This window comes from Pygoscelis adeliae, unplaced genomic scaffold (assembly GCF_000699105.1).
Source record: "Pygoscelis adeliae isolate BGI_AS28 unplaced genomic scaffold, ASM69910v1 Scaffold61, whole genome shotgun sequence".
Taxonomy (NCBI): domain Eukaryota; kingdom Metazoa; phylum Chordata; class Aves; order Sphenisciformes; family Spheniscidae; genus Pygoscelis; species Pygoscelis adeliae.
This window is the reverse complement of record NW_008824010.1, coordinates 1,671,687-1,693,995: the sequence shown is the minus strand read 5'-3', so window position 1 is coordinate 1,693,995 and position 22,309 is coordinate 1,671,687. Positions and strand designations below refer to the sequence as shown.

At 41.2% G+C, this 22,309-nt stretch overlaps 2 protein-coding genes across 2 annotated transcripts; one reads left to right on the top strand and one right to left on the bottom strand.

Moving 5' to 3' along the window:
• The first annotated feature begins 340 nt into the window (after positions 1-340).
• Positions 341-9,388, top strand: HEXDC (hexosaminidase (glycosyl hydrolase family 20, catalytic domain) containing). Its single transcript, XM_009326269.1, has 9 exons — positions 341-506; positions 1,645-1,828; positions 3,618-3,689; positions 4,469-4,664; positions 5,341-5,423; positions 6,233-6,311; positions 6,389-6,490; positions 7,027-7,116; positions 7,922-9,388. Exons 1-9 carry the CDS (start codon positions 387-389, stop codon positions 8,103-8,105), a joined length of 1,110 nt encoding a protein of 369 aa, XP_009324544.1. The 5' UTR covers positions 341-386; the 3' UTR covers positions 8,106-9,388.
• Positions 9,389-11,818: 2,430 nt separating this feature from the next.
• On the bottom strand, positions 11,819-19,814 carry LOC103918844 (chromosome unknown open reading frame, human C17orf62). Its single transcript, XM_009326257.1, has 6 exons — positions 19,688-19,814; positions 18,477-18,518; positions 17,112-17,185; positions 15,971-16,067; positions 14,593-14,737; positions 11,819-14,046 (listed from the first exon to the last, which is right to left on the bottom strand). The coding sequence occupies exons 1-6, from the start codon at positions 19,770-19,772 to the stop codon at positions 13,917-13,919; spliced, it is 573 nt and encodes a 190-aa protein (XP_009324532.1). The 5' UTR covers positions 19,773-19,814; the 3' UTR covers positions 11,819-13,916.
• Between the last annotated feature and the right edge of the window lie 2,495 nt (positions 19,815-22,309).

Genomic DNA, 22,309 nt, shown 5'->3' with positions numbered 1-22,309 from the left:
GCGTGGGTCTGGTGGGAAATCTTCACCGTAACTCCCGGTGCTCCGGTTATCCGGCTCCCGTCAGCTGCGCGCTCCGGACACCAGGGTGAGAGTGCACTGCACACCCCGTTTCCCTCACCCGTGAGGTGCTTCGTGGCCGGGGACCCCCCGCAGCACTGTGGAGCACCCCCCCTGCCTGTACCACCCCTGGCAAGAGGCCTCGTGCTGTCCCCTCGGTGCTCACGCATGGCCAAAACCCAGGTTGTAGTAGGACAACTGTTAGCAGAGCCCTGGTGACACAAGAGGACACCGCTCTCCCCTTCATCTTACGGTTGTTCCCCGAGCTCCCCTTTCTCTTGCAGTTTGTGCTGAAGCACAAAGAGTTTGCTCATCTCCGGGAGGTGAAGATGTTTCCCAACGCCCTCAACCCACACAAAGAGGAGTCGCGGGCACTGGTCAAAGCCATGATCGACCAGGTCATGGCACTGCACGAAGACGTAAAATGGTTTCACATCGGATGTGATGAGGTGGGACTTCTCTTGAGCCAGGAATATTTTTTTGTGAGGAATGATAGTCAGGGCCGAGGCCTCTTTTGGGTAGGATTTTGGGGACAGAAGACACCAATTCAAGCCAGTGTAGAAAAGTTGTTTTGACAATAAATGATTCCAGTAGCACAGGATGTCATTTCTATTGATGAGTGTAATATCGGAAGTATTGAAAGCAGTTTCTTAAAGCTAACTCAGCATTTGGCTCTAGGTCAAATGAGTATTTAAAGTGAGATATCAGTTAGAGGTATTCATTAAGAACCATGTGAGTTTTCATGTAAGATGTTGGCTCATTGTTCTGGCCAACTTACTCAAAGTAAGCCCTTTTGTGGTGGGAAGTGGTTTGTGTTTTTTTCTCTCGGTAGTTTGGCTCCTTGAGGAGGAGAACCTTGAGTTTTCTCCTTTCTCAGGGTTTCTTAAAACCAGCCCCGTGGCACGCAGATCCCTGAAATTCATTGTGATCACCTTAACTGTACTGATATTAGTTTAGCATTTGGAATCCTGTTGTTTGGGAACAAAGGGCAAGGTTAGGTAAGGACCTGCAAGCTTTTATAAAGCAAAATACTATTTATGTAGAATAAATGTGTTTTGGATAAAACCTGCTCTAAAACAACAAAGAGTTTAAATGCATATCCAGCTTAACAGGCCCAAATCCACTTTCTGCATAGGACCAAGTACGCTGGGGCCACTCTTGGACATGGCCCCAAGTCCCTTCTAGATTCACGTATAAATGATCTCCTTCCCCAAGACAGGAACCTCATTTTATATAATTCAGGACCTTATAGGTTGCTAGATTTGAACTGAGTAAAACTGGTGAGAGCTACTTCCAAGGACAAACCTTCCAAAGACAACTACAGCATGCTTTAATTATTCTCTAGCTATTTTAGTTTCTGTAGGAAAATTCCCTTACGTGATGCATTTAGTCACAGCCAGAGCCTCCTGCAGACTGATAGAAATGCTTGCAGTGTCTTCAACACCGAGAGGTGCTTTTGAATATGTCCACTCAGTGGGTCATGTCTTCGCAATAGGTTTTGAATATTGTATGATTTCATGACCCTGTGTCAGACTCGCTCCCCCTAATCCTATAAAAGAAGTCAGGATTACTTGTTTGATGTTTCAGGTCTACTACCTCGGCGAAGGAGAGGAGTCAAAGCAATGGCTGCAGCAGCAAGACAACACTCCAGAGAAGCTGTGCTTATCCCACATAAAAGCAGTAGCAAGCTGTGTGGCCTCGTCTTATCCCACTGTGACACCCATCGTGTGGGATGATATGCTCAGAGGGATAAGTGAGGAAACACTGGCAGGTGTGTGACCAGTGATGGGGTGAGTCATATTTTGTAGCATACAAAAAAGTTTACACAACCAGTTAAAACAGATTGGTCGGCAGATGAAAACAGTGAAAACAAGAAATCTGAGAATAGTTGAGATATGATCCATTAGACTAGAGAGTAGAGACATTCAGTCCTTGGCTATGTCACGGACTTTCTGTATGACTGTGGGCAAGTCTCAACACAAACACTTTAGTTTTCCAGCTGCTAATACACAGTGACAAACAAAACAGTCATCAGGCAGTGGTTGCCATCAATTCTACTTTCTTTACGCATTAAAAAACCAGCCTATTAGCATTTGTGGTCTCAGCCTAAATTTCTATGCCTTTCACCACCTTTTAATGTCAGTTGTTGCTCTGTGCAGCATCTGGTTCCGGTGGTGCAGACTCACACGGAGAAGCTGCGACCCCGTGAGCGTCTTTGACAGTATAGGTGATCACAGTGCCCATCATGAGGAGCTCCGATGCTGAACTGTGGGATAGCTCCAAGAACCTGACGTCACGAGTCTTGTTTGTTGAAAAACATGAAACCACTGCTAAAATTTGAGTAGTCCTAGCACAGATGGAGTTCCAGCATTTTCAGAGCCACCTTATGTGTCTACTCTAAACAGGTTTAGACAATACCGTGAAGAGCTCCTCCAGCAGTGACTGACCTATTCATGGCTTTAATAGTGGGAAATCAACCAAAAAAACGCAGATAGGCCCCATGCAGTTTCCACGGGAGCAGCGCAGCGTCTAGCTGAGTGCACTGTACTGCTACAGGCAATCGCAGACTAAACAAATTAAAATGGGATGCAGTTAAAATACTGAACTTCTGTATAATTTACTGCAGTTTCTCTAGGGGTCGGTTTCTCATGTTTAAAACTAGTCAGGGAGTTGATTATAAAGGGATTTGAAGCTAAACCTGTATCTTTATTTGTACTTTAAAGGCATCTTGAAAAGCTAAGTTCTGTGCAAACACAACTCAGACAATCTCTAACCTAAAGGGTGAATACTTCCTTTGAATTTAGCTGAAATCTTGCATGTGCAGTTTGCAGCTCCACCAGGTCAGCCCAGCAGGTATACTGATAGATTCAAGGGACTAAGAATGAGATGGGCTTGGGACGAACGGGATCTCTGATGAATTACCGCTGCTGATCCATTTTAGTGGTTTCAAGATGTCTAAGGACTTAGTGGCCCTTGGCATGCGAACCCGCGTGTTCAAAGCCCTGGCCAGGCTGAAAATGCCCATGGGCACTTCAACTGTAAATGAAGAATTCTAGTGACAAGCCATAGTTAGTTCTAGTTATGTGTTACTGCACCAATAATAGGTACTTAGTTCTCACTTTTAACTGGCTGTTTTCCATTACTTAGAAGAACACTGTTCTTTTCAGAGTCTCTTCCAACCTTTAATGATTCTTTGGTTGTATTCTTGCATGTGCAGTTTGCAGCTCCACCAGGTCAGCCCAGCAGGTATACTGATAGATTCAAGGGACTAAGAATGAGATGGGCTTGGGACGAACGGGATCTCCGATGAATTATCGCTGCTGATCCATTTTAGTGGTTTCAAGATGTCTAAGGACTTAGTGGCCCTTGGCATGCGAACCCGCGTGTTCAAAGCCCTGGCCAGGCTGAAAATGCCCATGGGCACTTCAACTGTAAATGAAGAATTCTAGTGACAAGCCATAGTTAGTTCTAGTCATGTGTTACTGCACCAATAATAGGTACTTAGTTCTCACTTTTAACTGGCTGTTTTCCATTACTTAGAAGAACACTGTTCTTTTCAGAGTCTGGGGTCCCACAGCTTGTGCAGCCAATGATCTGGGACTATGCAGCAGACCTCGACGTGGAGGGCAAAGGTTTGTACTTCTCTGCTGAGCTGCTTAGAAGCAAAGAGCTCTGTTACCTGTTAAGCAAAATAGCCAAAACAAAATAGTATGATTAAAACATATCTTAGTTGGACACCAAAAAATTCTATTTTTGTTAAATTGCTTTCTATTGCTTTAGTAGCATAAACATAGTCCTTGTTTGATTTCACATAATAGTTGCTATTATTTATTTTCTTTTCCTATTTATGCTTCTCCTATGAAGGACTTGCGTTGTCTGCTGCTCAATTCTTTTCAACAGGGCTACGGAATCACTGGTGGGAGATTGAGAGGTTTTTCACAAGCACTGTTACAGTGACTCTCCTTGCAGTGGGAGCAGATAGCTCCGTATTGAACAACTCTACAAAAGAAGCTTCAAGGCTTCATACATCTATAGAATTCGAAGGAAAAACTCTTAAAGGCTCCAGTGAGGCATCTAACATGCACACAAATATTTCTTTGGTGAAAGAAGAATCAGTTGTCAGATGTTGTGCGTGCTTGTTACATGCCCATGGTTCCTAGCATTGAAGCAATTTAGCAGTTCAAGGGAATGGAATATAGTAACTGGGCACAGGAAAACAGGAGGGCGGTCACCGAAACGGGTAGCTCAGAGAGGATGTCAAATCTCCCATCCTTGCTGATGCTCAAAACTTGACAGGACAAGGCTCAGCAGCCTGTTGTAACTGGACCTGGGTTCCTGTTAATGCTATTACAGGCAACGCTGAAAATGGATAAAGACTTGTCCTGCAGCGTTCTTTTGTGTCTTATTTCAGTGCATCTCGTAGAGAAGTATCGCAGATGTGGCTTCTCCAAGGTGTGGTTTGCTAGTGCTTTTAAAGGAGCTACAGGAGTGAATCAGTCTCTAACGCTTATTGGACACCATTTGAAAAACCATCTTCAGTGGCTGAAAGTGGCAAGCAATAGCCCCGCTGATGTCCTTGAAGGTATCGCGCTGACCGGCTGGCAAAGGTAAGGAACATCTTTTTAAATGGTTCCGAGGATCACACGGAAGCAAACTTCCACCCAAAAACTCCCTAAGAGGTACAAGGAGGCTGGGGATTTAGAAGGGAACTTTGCAACCCTGCAATTCTTCCTGTCGGTTACTGCTGGGCCTCACCCAACTGACTGTGAAGGGTGGGTGTCAGCGTTCCAGTCAACTGCTACAGCATTAATCAGCAGGAGCAATTGTTTTGGCAGACACCAACAATAACAGACTGGCTTTGAAGGCTTGAACGTACTGTGTACCACCTTGGCCTGCTTACAGACAGCGTGGTTAACGCATGCTGTATATCTGAATGTCTAATGTGAATTCAAATAGAACGAAGTCGCGTAAGAGAGAAGAGTTTGTTAATGTAATGAAGGAGTAAAAGGTTTTTATGCAAGTCAGGAGGTCTAAGGGAATACGAGAGAGCTGAGTTCCAATTTCTGACCCTAATTTGGCTTGAGAAAGTAATTTGGTTTGTATCTGTTCTTATTAGTAAAACAGGAATACTTAGCGTTTCAGAGATAGAAGGTCCCTTCTCTGAGACAGAAACTGATGTTTCTAAAGCTCTTTGAATTTTAGTGATTGAAATATTAACACTTCCCACTTGTTGAGTATGTTCTAACAGTAAAATGTCTAATGAATGAATGTTTTCTTATTTAGGTATGATCACTTCTCTGTTTTGTGTGAGCTTCTCCCTGTGGCAATTCCATCATTGGCTGTATGTCTGCAGGCACTAAAGAATGGTACAGTGACAACTTTATTCTCTCTCAGCTAATGCCTAGCACAAGAGTGAAGTGACCTTGCCCTGAGGTTGGCACAGGCTTCTTATATTTTGAGGTGGTTTGACTATCTGATCGTGGTCTGAATTACGAACAATAAATTATACATCTTGCATGTTTGCAGTACAGGAGCAAAGAAGCCTCTTGGCCTAAGTATTTAAAAATAGCCGTAGTACACTAATCATTTATTATGTTTTAACCCGTAAAAGGTCACAAACTGCTTCATGCTTATACTAAAAAAAAAAATAAGCTGAATTGCTTTTGAAACTGATTTGAAACACTACTGGTATATCAACGAGACTAATTTTGTTTTGATTTAGATCTTGTTTACATATAGAAGTTGTTTTAACGAATCAATTTTCTTAAAATTGATCTAGGTGGTACAGTATCTGGTAAAATACTTCCTGTAGTTTCTGGTTTCTTCACAGGCACTTGCCAATAGAATTTTTATTTTTGTCTTTCTGCATTTCTTATTTTCAAAATAAAAAAAACACAACTTGCCTATGTTTAACTGAGGCACTAAAAATATTCAGCGCCCTGAATGGAAAGCTCATAGCTAGGAAGTGCTTTACCTAGCACAAGGCAATTGTGTGAAAGACAATGTACTCCTCCCACCCCCAAGTTTTTTTTCCCTTGTTCTATTTCCATTTTACCTTTTAAAAAATCTTCATCCAAGAACTACTAAGCCAATGCAGGGTACTCCAGAAAAACCCTTTTTAAGAACGTTTTGGTTATTTAGGCTCCTTTTACTTACTTCCACTGTCTTCTGCCAGGTGGCTATTCTGAAAAGATTAAAGAAAATGTGGAAGAGCTCCTGGGAATGTCCAACCTGGAAACCGAAACTTTCATGAGGTAAAATTCCAGCTGTGGGATTCAGATGCTTCTCACTGCGTGGTAAGTTCGGAAACTAACGGATCCTCTTTGGACAGCACAAGTCTGGGGACCTTCCCTGGGAGCAATATCCTTACGCTTGTGACGCAAGTTAGTTTCTACCTCAAGTCATCAGTGGATGAACTTCTTGAAAGGAACAGGTAATAAGGTTTATGTTGGTTCTCTGGCTGTCTGCAGGAGTGTGGGAGCTGTATCGTCTCCAAATGGGGCATAACTCCAGCAAGGTCATTTAAACATCAAGCTCTGCATTTCAGGCGGCACATCCCTATATATTGACACCTCAGCAGAATGTAATGCTTAGATGCAAATTTAAAGTATTTCAGCAGAATTCCTAAACACTATGTCCTGCCTTATTGCAAGAATCAAGTTCTTTCCTGAATTAAATCTCACTGTTATTTAAAGTAAAAATTATTTCTTTTAATGGTATGGTTACCAAAAAAAGGAGCTTGACATGAAACTTAAATTGCAACAGATGATCAGTTATTCTCATCTGCCAGGAACAGTCTTTTACAAGCTAGTTCCAAAGATATATAGACTTAAATTTACTTACTTCTTAAGCATTATCTCTATTTGTGCAGGAGAAGTTCAGCTAAAGCCCTATCACCTCCCTGTCAGCCTACAAACACATATGTCGCTGCTGTTCCAAAAAACTGCTCATACTAACATTCATTTTCAGATACGTCACAGGCTGGTTCAGCCCCTACCACAGAAAAAGGAGGATTATTCATCCTATAATAATGCATCACTTTCAGCCAGACGCAGTAAGGTAACAGCACTTATTTTGCATTATAGGGGAAATAAAGTCTGTCATATTTTGGGCACTCAAGTGCCCAACACATAGTTTTGATTCTTTGCCTCTTTCTAAAATTACTTCAGAAGCATCAGTGGAAATCAAACGATATGAAGTACTCGTAATACGGTTTTAAACAGAAGAACATGCTTATCTTTGCCTCTGTTGAACAAGTTCTTTGAATACAAGTACAAAGTTGGTCTCCGAAAAACTCCCTTGTATATGCAGTTACTCCTCGATAGACAGGCTGCATCTTTCAGCAGTTGTGTAGGAGCCCACCCCGGGCCAGGTTCCAGGCAGGGCTTGGAATAAAACCCGACCCCTTTCCCCTGCTCCCTGTCACTGTATGTGCTTTTCGGAACTCTTCCTAAAGATGATGCTGATTCATGCTAAATGGCAAATGTATACATTTTTGCTGTGATAAGGCAAACATCCAACTGGATTCACTCTTGCTGGTAAAAACCAGAATTAAATTCCTAACAAGTCTCACAGTGGGTTTCAGTTACACCTAGAATGTGTACAGTGGTTTTTTTGAGCTCACATTTCTGTACTTAAAAGTCATTGCAGAAGAAGAGTGCCAAGATTAATGGTACTTAAACAGCATCAACCTTTTGCCATCTGCACAAAATCAAGTCCTTTGAGCTCTTGTAATAGATGCTTCTTTTCCTGTAAAGTCATTTTAAGGACCGTACTCCCTTTAAAAGGCCCAGTAAGCTAGCCCTCCCTTGAGGCAGAGCTCGGCTGCAAATGTGATTGTTTCTTCCTTCTGATTTCTGCTTAGTCTTCTCTCCAAGTGGAACGCTGTGGTGCAAGACCTCCAAGCAGCCATGGAGGAAGTTTTCCACAAGTGTACTGTAGAGGAGTGGATGGAGGAGAACGTCCACCCCAGCCTCCAGAAGCTGCAGGAAGTGGTGGATGACTTAGATAAAGCAATAAAAGCACAAAATCAGGGGCATTTCAATTAGTCCGTCTTATTCCATGGGAAAACATGACTAGTGGAAATCTGCAACTAGTCCTATAGCTAGAGTTTGTCATCTTAAGAGTTACATCACCTGCCCTGTCAGTCAGATTTGCTCCCCTTGCGTAACAGAATGCAGGAACGAGTCAGAACTCAGCTGTGTTACAAGGCAGGAGGAAAACCCAGTTTCTTCCAAATTCAGTATTTGTAACAATAGACTTTCTTAAATTACAATGACCTGGAAAAGTTCCACAAGTTCTACTCTAGTCAGCAGCCAGCATGTCCTCCCTTTGCCATTTCCATATAAAGATTTAGGATACTTTAAACATGCTTGAAGTCCTTATGGCCTGTACTGTGACTCGTTCCTGTTCCAGGTACATTCAGAGATGTGTCATGATGGAATGGTAGGACAAGTCCTTCCACAGCATATAGCAGTCGATTTATCCAATTTTGTTTTGGACTTTTTCAGTCTTTGAAATACGTAAAACCATCGGTCCTAAATCCAGCTTTGATTAGCTTGAGATCAGAAAATTAACATCCAACTTTTTGCAGCAGTCTGAGCAGGGAACTGCTGTCCAGACGCTCACTAGGTTACAGCAGGTGCACGGAAGAACGTGGACCATGACAGTACAGAGCAAGAGGGAGCAATAGAAAAGGGCCTTGTTGCCAACGGTGAAGGCGACACTTGGACTTTGAGGGAAAACTGCCTTAACACATCAGGCTTCTTGACATTTTACCAAAGCATCAAAGCTGAGCATAGTTTCATCCCCCCGGAAAAGCACCCTCCCAGTCACTTTAAGGCATCTACTTCGCTATGTAAAACCTGAGTCTGCAGGTTCGTCCAAATTTGAAGCATGACTAAAGTCTACTGAATATGAGGGAAAAACACTGGTTTATTCTGCTTTAACGTTGAACTTTTAATATAAATGTATAGCAATATATCTTGTGGACTTAACTGGAGCATTGAGATAATCACCACAAGGGAAAAGAATTCAAAAGTCTGGTAGTTAAGTACACTACCATGAATATTCAAAATACTCTTTACTTGTTTGCTTCATTTATTGCTTTCTTGAAAGTCGTAATTTGGAAGCAGAGGTATCGAAATTTTCTTGGAACAATCTATTATGAAGAGTGTAGGTCTAGATAGAGAAAGTACAAGAAGTACAGCAGAAGACGACTCTAGCTTATTTAGTGAGCGCTACAGGAGTTAGGTCCACATGCAGATTTTTATCCAAAAAGAATCAATTGCTATGTATACCTTAATTACAGAAGTCACACGATCTTTATTTTACTTTAATACTTTAATAAATCCTTTTCAAATTGTTTGTGGGAGCTTGCCTTTGTTTTGCATGTGGCATGTTGGTTTGGTTTAAAGAGGGAAAAATGCAAATATATTCAGCAGCGGAGAGTTGGTTATACCAGCTTATATGAAATTGAAAGCTGGACTGCTGTAACGGAGTGTGAGCAGGGTCAGTGAGGAGCTAGGTATCTGGGCTTCCTCTACTCTGTCCTTCCCCCCATTAACTCCTTCAATAGGTCTGTGCCAAGTGGTAGTTTAGACAGCCATTAATATTTTAATACATTTTAATTAAAAACAATATAAAAGACTACAGTGACACAAAACAAGTTATCAAAGTTGATTTTATCAATGGACATTTTTTTAAAAAAGACAATATACTAGGCCTTGCTGAAATTCTACTTGCAATTTTAAAGTAGAAAAGCAATTGCTAAACATCTTCCAAAAGTATTTTTGCCTCTCGGCAATCTACTACAGTGTCAGAACTAGCACTCTTTACTATGTAAGCCAGCTTGGGTTTTGGTATCTGTGTAGCTTCATAAATACAGCACGAGTCAGATCTCAGCTATGTAGTATAAATACTTCCATTTTCTTTGAGACTTGCACAATTGATCCTAGTTACTGGAAGATCTCATTTTGTGAAATATTAGAATATTAGATTATAGCTTAGATAATGCAACTTTCTCCCTCAGTACAACATGCAGTATAGCTTTTGTTCAGTACAACAGCTAAGGCCATGATCCCATCCCACCGCACACGTGCGAGGAACTTCAAACATGCAGCGCAAGTTTAAGCTGAAGCATCTACCACATGGCACTTACCATACACTTACATTAACAGACATAACAGAAAGCGCTGGCTTTATGGAGCAAGGGGTTTTAGATCTAACTTAAGATCTTTTATGCAGGTTTTCAAATCACTTGTAAGTCAAACTACAGCTGTCTAGTCTCAAGTTTCTAGACAGCCTGAGATGCAAAAACCTTAACAAACATCTCCTGTAACACTCTTCTAGGAGTATCTAATTTCCTAACCAAAACTAGTCTTTCAAATCATTCCTTTTAGTATAAGCCACTTTACATCAGGCACACATGAGGCTACGTTTACTGGGCCTTTTGATACGCTAGGCCCAAGAGGAGTGAGGAAAACTATCCAAAAAAGCCTTCAGCAAAATGGTGAAAAGTGGCAGGAAAAGAGGATCAGAGAGGACTAGCGGAAAGAGGGAAGAACAGAACCTGTCCTCAGCTGGCACCTGCTGTTCTAAACAGTTCCTTTCACATCGCTGAGGAGTCTGCAGACATTGCCATAACCAAATCCATGTTAACACCAATTTGCAAGTTAATTTTCCATGCACACAGTTACTGCAAAACATGAAAATCTGGATGTGTCTTCCAAGTGCAGAAGACAAACAGTTTTTGAAGAAGGGAAGCTCAAAACCAAAGATCAAGAGAAATACACATTGGCCTGTGATACACATTCACGTACAGCATCCAAGCGCCAAGTTGCAACATTCTTTACCTGCACTGTAGGTCAGTATCACAATAAGCTCCCAGTTGTACATACCAAGCCAGCAGTGCCTGACACACAGCCCGCAGGCAGAACCACAGCGTTTCAAGAATTTACTCAGCCTTCATGTTAGCTCAGTCTACGGAACTCGGGTTCTCATTTGAAACTGTGCTAGTCTGTATGGCAACAGAGCTGCCAAATGCAAAACGGACATGGTGCGAGAGAGGATTACGCCAGCTGTTCCAAGAGTGAAAGGCTGAGTCGTCAAAATATTCCTCCTACACACACAGTGCATGCCAGCAGTCATCCCTCTCCAAGCTACTATCAGTAGGATACCGAGGTGTGAGGGGGATGCTTAAAAGAGATGATCATTGGACATCAACTCAAAATGCAACTTACTCCACAGAACGTATTTCAAGCTATGTTATGTCTTACTATAGGTCATTCCCCCTTCTAGGGATTCTGATTTTCCTTACGTTGTTTTAGTCTTTGTATAATGATATTGCATAGTCCATAAGTATATACATTACTAATGTCAAGAATGTCCAGCAAACTAGATGCACAAAAGAGCTCAGCAGAAGCAGGGCACGCCGTGCAGGATAGGGTTAGATCAATAGATGTACCTTTCTAAAGCTGATTTTTAACTGGAAAACCACAGTATGGTTTGTATCTTCCACGGAACGTTAGCCCTCATGGAAATACAAAAGCAGGCCAGTATCGCTAAGATGGGATGCAGGCAGTTTTGTCCATTTCATCCATGGTCAAATCTGTGGGCTCAGAATATTAAGTGCAGCACACATCCATACCATGTAGTCCCTCTGAATATCCTTGCTACAAAGCAGCAGTTATCTGCAGTTTGAGCCCTTTTGCTTACATTATACCATTAAAAACTCTACTTTTTTCAGTATTTCTTACTCTAAGTCCTTAGAACACTTGACATTCATTTTATATGGGTGGGGGGGAGTTCTCCAAATTCCCAAGCTCATTCTCCTCTCTCCAAAATGCCTCTTACCTAGGGTATACATTAGAGTGGATTTAAATGAAGATCTCTCCAAAATGTTACATCCTGCAATTTTTTTTTTCAGACAGGTTTGATTATTCTTAGCTTACAGCTGTGCTTCAGAATAAAGGCCAAATTTAGCTAATTGCCTGCAACCTAATTTCCCACATTCCTACATGGCAGCTTCCCAATTCCAGTGACATGGGGTAGAGACTGAAAGCCACATTAGCTCACCAACTCAGAGGGCTTCACAAGCATGGCTATTGGCGGAGGTCTGCTTTGATACCTGATGCGATTACAAGTTTTTCTTATTTAATAGTAACAGACCCAGTTCTGTACCGCAGTCAAGCTGCATCAGCAGCTATCTCCCTGTTACGGTTTGATTACCCTTTCAAACCGACAGTTAAGAGCATCTTTGTCTCACGGCTCACATACTGGGTCTAAATGGCTGGAACTGAAGTCTTGGTATGACCTGTTCTTTGGTCAGATAAGCACGTGCTTAGTTTCAGATACAGCTGGAACACACAACAGGACACAGCTTCTCCTGAAATCTTTTCAAAGGTTTCTCTTCTGCAGAGGTAGAGTGCTTCGAAAGAAGAACGCATGTTCTTTTAAGTCCTGAAGTAACTGCTGCCAGAAGACGTTTGCTGCTGGCCAAATGTGAAAGCAGACCACAGTTACCTTCTACCCCATTCAGATCTCCTAGAAATAACTGTGTAAATATTTTCTAATTCAGGTCTTACCACCATACAATTCCTAAACAAAACCCAGTGAACTTTAATACAAGCAGTTTTAGCACATTGAAGGAACTTTCAGCTCTTTACAACTTCTTTCTTGTACTGACATGTTGATATAGGCATGAAGAAGTTTTAGTTCTAGACAGAGCATGTTGACTAACAGAGGTAGCTTTTACTTCAAAAAACATCTTAGAAAATTCATATTTTAACTATTTGTGAAACCATTGGACAGAACAGAGGACACTACATATACCTGGAGTAAAACACAGGCGCAAGTCAAACATTGGATCTATCCCAGCTATCTTAAAAATATTAAGTTATTATTGAGCCCTTCGGTATCGTTTCAAGTGAGGAAATACTAAACAAATCTAGGCTGCCATGTTGTTTGACATCTGTCTTCTCCCTACCTAAAGTAACACATGCACTTTTCTTTTCTAAATACACAGTTAAAAGAGTAAATGTTGAGGTCCAAAAAAAGGTTATTATATCTTGGGGTAGTCTATGCCCAGAAGTTAAGCAGAACAGGATTAAGCTAGAACATCCTAAAGACATTGAATCATCAACGTGATCATTTTTTGCTTACTATTTATGACTCCTTGGCAAGTCCAAGAGAAGTAAGGCAATGTAACAAGTTGATCAGCCTGATGTTTCCAATTCCGAGACAGTCACTCCAACTTTGATTTCCTCCAGTATCTAATGGCAAGTCAGTAGTAGAAAATATAAGTGCCACTATCCTGCATCACCTAATTGCATATATTAAGCTGCTTAAAACCAATTTAGCAATATATTCAGTCATTTGTAACATTTCAAGAAAAACCTCAAAGCATTGTGTTATGAGTTACAAATTCAGCTCTTCTACATTTCATATACTGTACCTGCAGCAGATGTTTGCAATAAGTGGAAGTTTACATCTGTATCTCCACTTCATTAATGGGAAAGCAATAAATGATTTCAAACCAGTTCATTAATAAATAACTATTCCTAGACAAGTTTGATGAGCTGACGAAGTTCAAAAGCCAGCAATGTCCACATGCAGGAACTAAGTCAAAGGAGCAAATAAAACAGAATTTGCTTTGGACTCTACAACGGCAATACTGTGAGCATGGATCTTGAAGCCGTTTAGCACTAAAAAAGGCGCCCTAAGACAGATTCCTCCCATTGTAAATGCACATGTAGAGAAATGCCCAGGTCAAGACTGTGAGGGATTTCTTTTTCTGAAGAACAATCAGTGTATTTTCCAGATGTTTGAAAGCCTCTGCTTTCTTCAGCTCACGACGACTATTAATATTTATCCTGTGGTTCATCTGCATCACTAGCCTCTGTTTCGCTGCTCTGAGAGAGATCTTGTTGGCTTTCTACTCTGTCCAGTTCCAGAAAACTAGTAATGAGTTTGGCAACTGCTTCCACATCACTGTGGAAAAGAAAAAACAATGTAAGAGTTAGCGGAACCGTGGTGTTGACAAAACAAGAACAGGCATGCTAATTCTTGAGAATGAACATACGTCACTATGACTGACAGCATCCCACTTGTGAAGGCATATCAAGCCAAGCCATTAATTACTTTCACATCAGAACAAATCAATCCTTTTCCCACAGTCCCTGCTGCAAGATTCCTTATTATCGATGCTTAAAATAAATCCTGTTAACTGGTAAATACACTGAATGTTTGCAAAATAGAATTAATCCCCTCTGCCACTGCACAGCTGAGCTAGACGTGCAGCACTAAAGGGATCTTAGATGTCTAAATATGATCAGTCTCCTGACGGGAGATGGTGTTACCCAAATGTCTGCAACTGAAAGCATTAAAGGGTTTAAAAAAGTTAAACCGAATAACACAAGGTCATATCAGCAAGTATGAAAATGGAGCTAAGATGAGTCTCAGTAGTTGAGAACTACTGACCCATGTGATTGGTATTTCCCACCTTACACGTTCTAATTTAAAAAGTCCACACTGCACCTTCTACAGCCCAACACTGCACTCTGAGTCAGTGGGTGTGAAAATCCGGTGACAAATCGTAGCACAACCAGGTAACCCTTCCCAAAATATCGCACGGTCTCCTCTTCCACATTCACATCTCGGATCTCATTCAGTAGAGCCACTACTGTAAACAGATGTGGAAAACAAAGTAGTCTATTAGCATTACAGTAAACTCTCAACACTGCTGCTAGTGACTTGGGTGACTGGGACTCTGTGCTCTGAAGTACCGTTGCCCTGATCCCACACAACTGGGGCAGTCCTGCAATAGCAAACAATTGCGGAGCTATTCAGGCAAAACAAACAAGAAGCAACTACAGCACATACTAGCTGGTATAGGCCCCAATGAACAAGATGTTTCCCACTTACTTTAATGACAGTTTTAACTATTGTTCTGTACAGAGTAAACAGGTGTCAAGTTTACTGAGACTGAACAAATACTGAAAGATTTAACTGTTCAGAGCATCTGCTGATCTCTGCATCCCCATGTTAATGGTACTTGAAACAGATATTACCAAATAACCTTGCAGGAAGAGATGTGCTCAGCTCCCCAACATAAAAACATACCCTAAAGAAAAGTCAAGACACATTAAACATCCTTCTCTCCACATCCCTTATCTTCCACCTCCAAAATGAACTGCTGAAAAACCAATTCAACTTAAGGACATTCCAAATTTTGTCAGTTTTCTAAGCGTACTGAGTTGGTTTGATGTAGACTAGCAAGTAGAATAAAAAAATCTGACACTGAAGAGGATCCTACTTTAGTTTGCAACGGAGCTCCTGTCTCACAGTGACTCAACCAAGTCACATACTATACTTCAACTTCTGTTACTCTGACAGGAAGCTCAAAAGAAATGTGATACTGCATTAAGCTGAGCCTACTGAATATGCTGTTTTAAATGCATATGATATATCTGCAAGACGTAACATGCCTGCTTGCATATGATATCTAAAGATTTGCCTGCTACCAAAACCAGATTAGATTATAGAAGTCTCAGCTCCTGGATCCAAAAATTTAAGTTTTTCCACCAGTCCCACCTACAGAGCAGGCGAGCCAAGGGAAATGTAAACCTGCATGTTAACATCCCAAAGGAACGGCTAAGACTATTATAGAAAGCAATATGTAAGCCTAGTTACCTTGGATTAAAATAACTAACAAGATGCATTCAGCACCCTAACCTGAAAAACCATTTGGGTCCTGAGAGGCAGATTATTACATCTGCTGCTTGGGAACAAAGCAGATCTGGAAACAGATGTGACTAATTTGAGTACAGAACTCCAGAGAAGATTATTAAATGGGCATGTATGCATTTCTCCTGTCTGCCCACCACATTTGCCACCACAGATACTGCTTTCTCACCTTGTTCATGGCCTCCTTTTGAGAAGGTCAGTATTTTTTTGTAAAGATTGAATGTTTTTAGGCAGACTGTTCCCTTGTTCTTATCAAATACAGCTTCCTGTAAAATTGAAAAAGAAAAATCAAGATTTTTCTTAAAAACACCATCAGTAGCTATGCTTCAAAGTAAAATGAAAATAGTTATATGGGAAAATAATCTTGGTAACACAGAAAAATACATAGCTATTTTAAAGACATTCCTCTATTATTAGACTGTGAAAATCGCAATCTTGCTCTTGGCTTTAACAGAGACTTTACCATGCCTCCTGTGTTACTTCTACAAGGAAGTTAAAGCTGGTTTCACTGCCCTTCTTCCCACATTCTTTATGCAATAAAAAACTTTGCCTGGAATCAAATTTGAACACTAACCCTGGAGCTCCTGTAATTTTCACTGTTGATGTATGCATTTGGCCTACAGTATAACTATACAGCGAACATAAGTTCTAGATACACTTTTCACAAACAGTCACCAACTCCACCAAAATTGCAGTGTTGTGCTATATGGGCCAGGCTTACACTAGATTTAAAATATCCCTGACAGTCAATGAAAAGAGGATGACTAATATGTGTGGGTTGCTTATTCTAGTAAGAACTCAGGTCAGTGAAGTGACAAGCCTATATAACGGGTTATTGTTCTCAGTCCCACTCCCAGCAAATCAACATCCACAAGATTATAAACCAGCTTTGCAAACACCACTCTTTTCCCAGTGGAAGACGGCTGAGTAGCCTGGAAGGTTAGAGCTACCCTATTTAATAGTCGTTCTGTCATTAGCTGGCACAGTAAGTACAAAATCATGTTGCAGCAGCTGAATGTGCTATTCTTTCTCCCTCTTTTCTGTAAGAGGAAGAACGGGCCACAAAACAGTTTGGGGCAAGTCTCCCCTTAAAAAACACTCTTATGTTTAGCTTCATGTTTTCATGTTTGTGTAGTGAAAGAATTATTGCCCTAATTGTAGTTCTGGTATAGCAACCCCAAAGGGTTTCCTCAAAACCAAAAGCATAACTTGTCTGTTTGGACTGAGCAAGTGCATGGGGCTGCTGGAATCAGCATCTGTCAACTGTTTCTAAACTAGCACGACCTCATTTCCTGAGTTCAGCGTCTTACCTCCCACTGCTCCAGATTCTGTGCTGCCACAAAGAAACACCCGGCCATATAGAAGAGCTTCCATGCCAAGCTGTCTGAATGATGCAAAAAAAAAAAGCACAAATTTAGGGGGTTATTCCCTTCTTTGGTATTCAGTTAGTTTTAAAAGCAACATGCTCCCTTTAAAGGCAACAAAAGGAAAAGAGGTTTCTCTGATGCAACATTTTTGCCTTTAATTGTAATGCAAGCTATTTTACAGCTCCCTCCCAGGATAAAAATACAGAAACTCTTCAGGTATTTTTCAAAGACTCCATCTACACTGGGCTCCAAACCATGCAGAATTATAAGCGTATGTATTATTGGCAAGGTCATAACATCACTACACATCTCTCTTCCCTAAAAGCAAAGGCATCTTAAAAGGCATCCACAAAACTCAACCTGCTCTCAACCACCAAGTATTTGTGCTGCAGAGGACAAGGGCAAGGGACAATGGAAATTCACTGAAGCAAACATGTTTCTTCATAAAAGGAAGCAGTCAGCCCTCTTGACAAACATACATTTGCATTTCATGTCCTGGAAACATTTACATATAGCGGCCTAAGCAATTTGCTTACTCAGACTTCTACTGAAAGCAGAGTAGAACTGTGCTCAGTATTGTTTCAGAAAACTTTGTTGCAATGTCTTAAGAAAAAAAGGCTGATATAGCTGGTGTCTCAAGCAGCTTTCACTGGACTTTGCTCTTAAAATAAAGATACATTGATTATATTGGTAGTATATTCCTACACACTATTAAGTTTTAAAATTTGATGTTAATAGGATGCAACAAGAGCATCACAGGACAGCCTGCAGGATAAATTCCATAGATGGAAGGATACCTGGCATTTGGTACCGTCTGCTCTATTGCAGAGGGGGCAGGAAGCAGCAGCAGCAGCTGTCTGTTCTCTAAAGGTGTTTTTATGAGTAATCCCTGCCAGTGATGATTTAACAGTTTCCAGAGAAACAGAGCACTTCCGTCAAAGGCAAGGTCATCATTTCATTATGGTGGCAAACAATCATTATATGTCTTCCCAGGAGAGCTGTGAGGACCAGCTAATCACATTTATAAAACACACAAAGTACAAAATGCCACAGAGTACTAAATATCGTTATTAAAAATACTCTTGCAAATGGAAAGGGAGGCTGAGTAAGAAATAGAGCATTAAAGCACGGTAAGTCATACACAGGCAGTGATTATGATTGGGTTTTAATATTCACGCCACAAAGTGTGATAGGTACCTATACTGCCTTTGTGAGGCCAGACAGAAGCTGCAGAGAGGAGTCATCAGCATCAGACAAAAACAGATCAACAGGAAATGAACAGTTCTTCAAAAAATGATAGGCCATTACCTGCACTATAATAAGCAGCAGCCAAACCTATGGAGGCTATTCCTAGGATAAGAGGGGAGAGAATTAGTACAAACAAGCAGCTCAAACCATCTAAAATTCCCTGATAAAAAACATACGAATATTCACAAGTTCATCACTTTTCAAAAATATTGCAATGTGATTGCAACATTGATCACTGCATGAAAGAGTTATTTTTCTCTGAACTCAGTATAAAAAAACTCCCATTCTGCAAAGACACTAAAAACACAGGTCTGAGGTCAGAAATAAAAGGTCGTGACAGAATCAGGAACAGAACTTCAGAGGGACTCAGTCTAACCATTACACCATACTTCCTCTCGAGCGCAGTACAACTTTGAGCATGCTAACATAAACACTACAGCAGTTATTTTTCCCCTCTAAGTGCTCTGTGGAGCCAAAAGCAAACTTCTGCAATAAAGCTGTGTCAGAAGCTGCCAGCTCCTTTCTCCCATTGAGGAGGAAGCAATGCAAAAGTGCCTTGTGCCCCAGAGCACCACTGCAACCGCAAAGATTTTGTCCCTGTGAGAGTTTGACAAGACGACATCACTGAAAGCAATGACAGCATTGTAGTGTTACTGCAATGGGATCTACTCAGCTGGAAAGCAGGATATGCTGCATTTTCCCCACCAGCTCTCTCAGTGTGGTCCTAAGAAGTACCACTCCATTTTTTTCTGCATATTCAGTAGTGTTTAAAAACAGATGCCTTTCAGAACATCCTGTATGACTTCCTATTTCGCACACACAGTGCCGTTAAGAGTTCACTGTCAACCACACGCAAGATCTAACCCCAGCATCGCTTCACTGCAGATTTTTCAGTTTCTGAAAACCTAGACGTTTTTCAATGTAAGTATGCATCCCCTTCAGAAGCTTCACATTTATATTGCTATACAGCATATAATAAACTTTCTTTTCTTGATCTTTCAGGACTCCCTTAAAATTCTGTCCATGAGCCTCTGAGGTTCTGCAGATGAAAAATTATCAGTCTCACAGTGAAACTACCACACCGAGGAGGAGACTGCAGACTCATTTAGTGGCTACGCTAAAGAAGTTCAAAGCATGATGATTGCTCTTCTTGAAAGAAAAATGCCCGAAAGACAGGCATCTCTTCTTAGAGGCTCTTTCAGGAATTTATTCTGTGACCCCCTTCCCTTAAAGCAGGCTCTGAAATAAACTAAGGAATATTATGGTCTTACCAACAAAGAGAGACCAAGATCGGATGCCAGGTGACCTCTTCAGATGAAGATGGGAACTTGTGCGGTTTTCAACCAACATGTACATCTTCAGAAGAAACTCCCAACAGCCCAGTCTGAGTCATGTAACCTCACTGGACAAAAAAAAAGTAAGAATTTAAAGTCATTGCTGACTCCAACACTCTCCCTTCCTAGCATTTGTCAGGACTTATCATGTCTTAATCTAGACTATAAAAGATGTCCAGGGTAAGAACATAGTCTTTTTCTCACGGGGAGAGCAATATATACACTTCAAAAAAAATGCAAGGAAAAACCATCATGTGGAGACTTACACAACAACAGGAACCTGAACTCTTCAAGAAACTTCTCATTTTGGGGGTAGAAGTCTCTTCCTTTCTATCACAACCAGATTCTAGGAGAAAATGTGGAAAACAAGAACCTGGAACAATGTTGTTGCTAATTTGTGCAGCACTTCAGACAAATAAAAGAGCAAGAGCAATGGAAAGTTTTTTGACAGCATTTCTTCTACTAACTGCAAAGGCTGTCATGATGGACTAGCCTGGCAGCTGAAGCAGGACAGTGCAGCCTTCTGCAACACAGATGTTGGGTCTCTTATCCCCGACAACAGACCAGCAAGGGTTACAGCCTCAGCCTAGCAGCACCAGTGTCACATAATGCCATAGATGGCATTCCCATCTTTCAAGCCAACTCAAGAATAAAAGCAGGCAGTTCCAACAGGTAATGTTTGTCTCTCCTCAACAAGATCATGCCTTCACCCTAGACAGAAAGTAACAGTAGAGATTAAAAAGACAGGTACTACTTAAAAACAGTAAGAGCTGGGCGATCCCATGCAGTATTTTCAGCAAGTTTTTACTATTTACAGCATAAAATCGTTTCAATTCTGGCATGATTGTGAGCTCCAGTGCAAAAACCAATTCTACCCTAATACTCTCATCAGCACAAGCATAAAGACTGATTCGCGTGAGATGCAAGAGGCATATGAGGACCCAGCTAATCTCTTCAGGATTGTCACTAGAGAAAGGACAGGCTGCTTACTGCTTCTCTTATGCAAGTCGGTAGAGATGCTTGTTATCATTATGAAGACCACAATCCAGTAAAAGTAAACAGGAGATGAAAGCATGTGCTAATAACATACATGACTCATACTTAGCAGGTTATGCATTGGCCTTAATCAAGGATTTCTATTTTGCTCTTTTTTTGTTACAACCTTAATACCACTTAAGGTAGTGGGTTTTAAGCAGCCTTCCTCAAAAGGGATTTCTAAAAGGGATGTCTGCTTTTCTGATTAGTGTGATAAAGCTCAGTATCTGTGAAGCATTCTGGGGACTGCAGGAGTATTAACAACTCATTTACTGTTGAAGACAACGAACACCAACTCCTTCTATTGACTTGGTACTTGAATCATTCACTGGCCCACAGAACCAGTTCCTAGGAGGTTGGCATTAAGCTGTTATTAGCTGCCCACAATAAGAGGTTTCCAGAAGACTGCCAACATTCAACAGGTTTTTGAATAACCATGAAAAAGACTTAGAGAGCAGGCCCAAGCACATCCAGGTTCTTACAGAAAAGAATGCGATTTTTAGTCATCTTGCTGTTCTTAGATACTACATGACACTCCCGCAATTCTGCACCAACTGGCTAGTTTAGATACAAAGCTCCAGGGGATTTTTTTTTTTCCATTTAATAAAGCAGATTTAGCCAAGTCCTTTCAGTTAAATAAAAAGCACATACGACTTTGATTTTAATCTCTTAGGAATACATCTGAGAGTATCTGAAACCGAAAGAGACAAAACCACTTATGCATAAGACACACTCCATCTCCTCCGGATGTCAAGCATCAAATCTTAATTTTCAAATTACTCCTGTGAGTTGCTCTCAATATATCAGAAAATATTTCTGCACGTACAAAGCCTTCTCCTGCCTGCAACCTAAAAAATATCAACGAGTTATCAAATACATACAGGTCACTGCATAAATCTGGCCATATTTCACAAACAACACACCCTACTTAAAACATAATCACATACGTACCGGTTAAATCCATTAATGCAAACTTCGGTATCTCCCCCCCCATATTCATTCAGTGAAGTCCAATCACGCAAATGCCAGTGTCAGCTTAACGTTGGAGACTCAAAGCCAACGGCATCGTCTCTCACTGAGGCAGCTGCTTGCAAGATTCCCTATGCCTCAGGGAATACAAAGCACCAAAGCAGATTCTTAAAGTTACCACTTAATAAAATAAGTCATAAAGCTGCCTTTAAGCGAACACAAAAGTTTTACATGACGATTTTATGATTACAGAGAGAGAAGGGTATTTTCGGGCTGCTAATTCTGCTTGAATTTGTTGCATTTGGCATTAAAGTGATCTTCAACACCAAAATAAACATTCACGTACTTCCTCCAAGCTCTCGACTGAGGGTGAGCTACCACAAGCTATCTAAGCAAGCGCCTTGGAAGCTTCACTACAGATATCTGTCAAGTCAGGACCGCGCACCGGGCTGAATTTTCTTCACCTCCCCACCCCGCACCTGCCTCCCCCCAGTTCGACCCATGCACTGACTGGTCTCCCCCTCACTGAGCACCCAGCTGGGGAGAGGATCCGCA

Bases quoted from the DNA above. Each gene is read 5' to 3' on its own strand.
- HEXDC (XM_009326269.1), top strand. From the start codon at position 387: ATGTTTCCCAACGCCCTCAACCCACACAAAGAGGAGTCGCGGGCACTG. The intron at 1,829-3,617 runs GTGTGTGACCAG...TGTTCTTTTCAG, and splicing joins AAGTGAGGAAACACTGGCAG to AGTCTGGGGTCCCACAGCTT. The intron at 6,491-7,026 runs GTAATAAGGTTT...ATTCATTTTCAG, and splicing joins GAACTTCTTGAAAGGAACAG to ATACGTCACAGGCTGGTTCA.
- LOC103918844 (XM_009326257.1), bottom strand. From the start codon at position 19,772: ATGTACATGTTGGTTGAAAACCGCACAAGTTCCCATCTTCATCTGAAG. The intron at 17,186-18,476 runs GTAATGGCCTAT...TGCATCATTCAG, and splicing joins TGCTGCTTATTATAGTGCAG to ACAGCTTGGCATGGAAGCTC. The intron at 14,738-15,970 runs GTGAGAAAGCAG...ATCTGTTTACAG, and splicing joins AAAAGGAGGCCATGAACAAG to TAGTGGCTCTACTGAATGAG.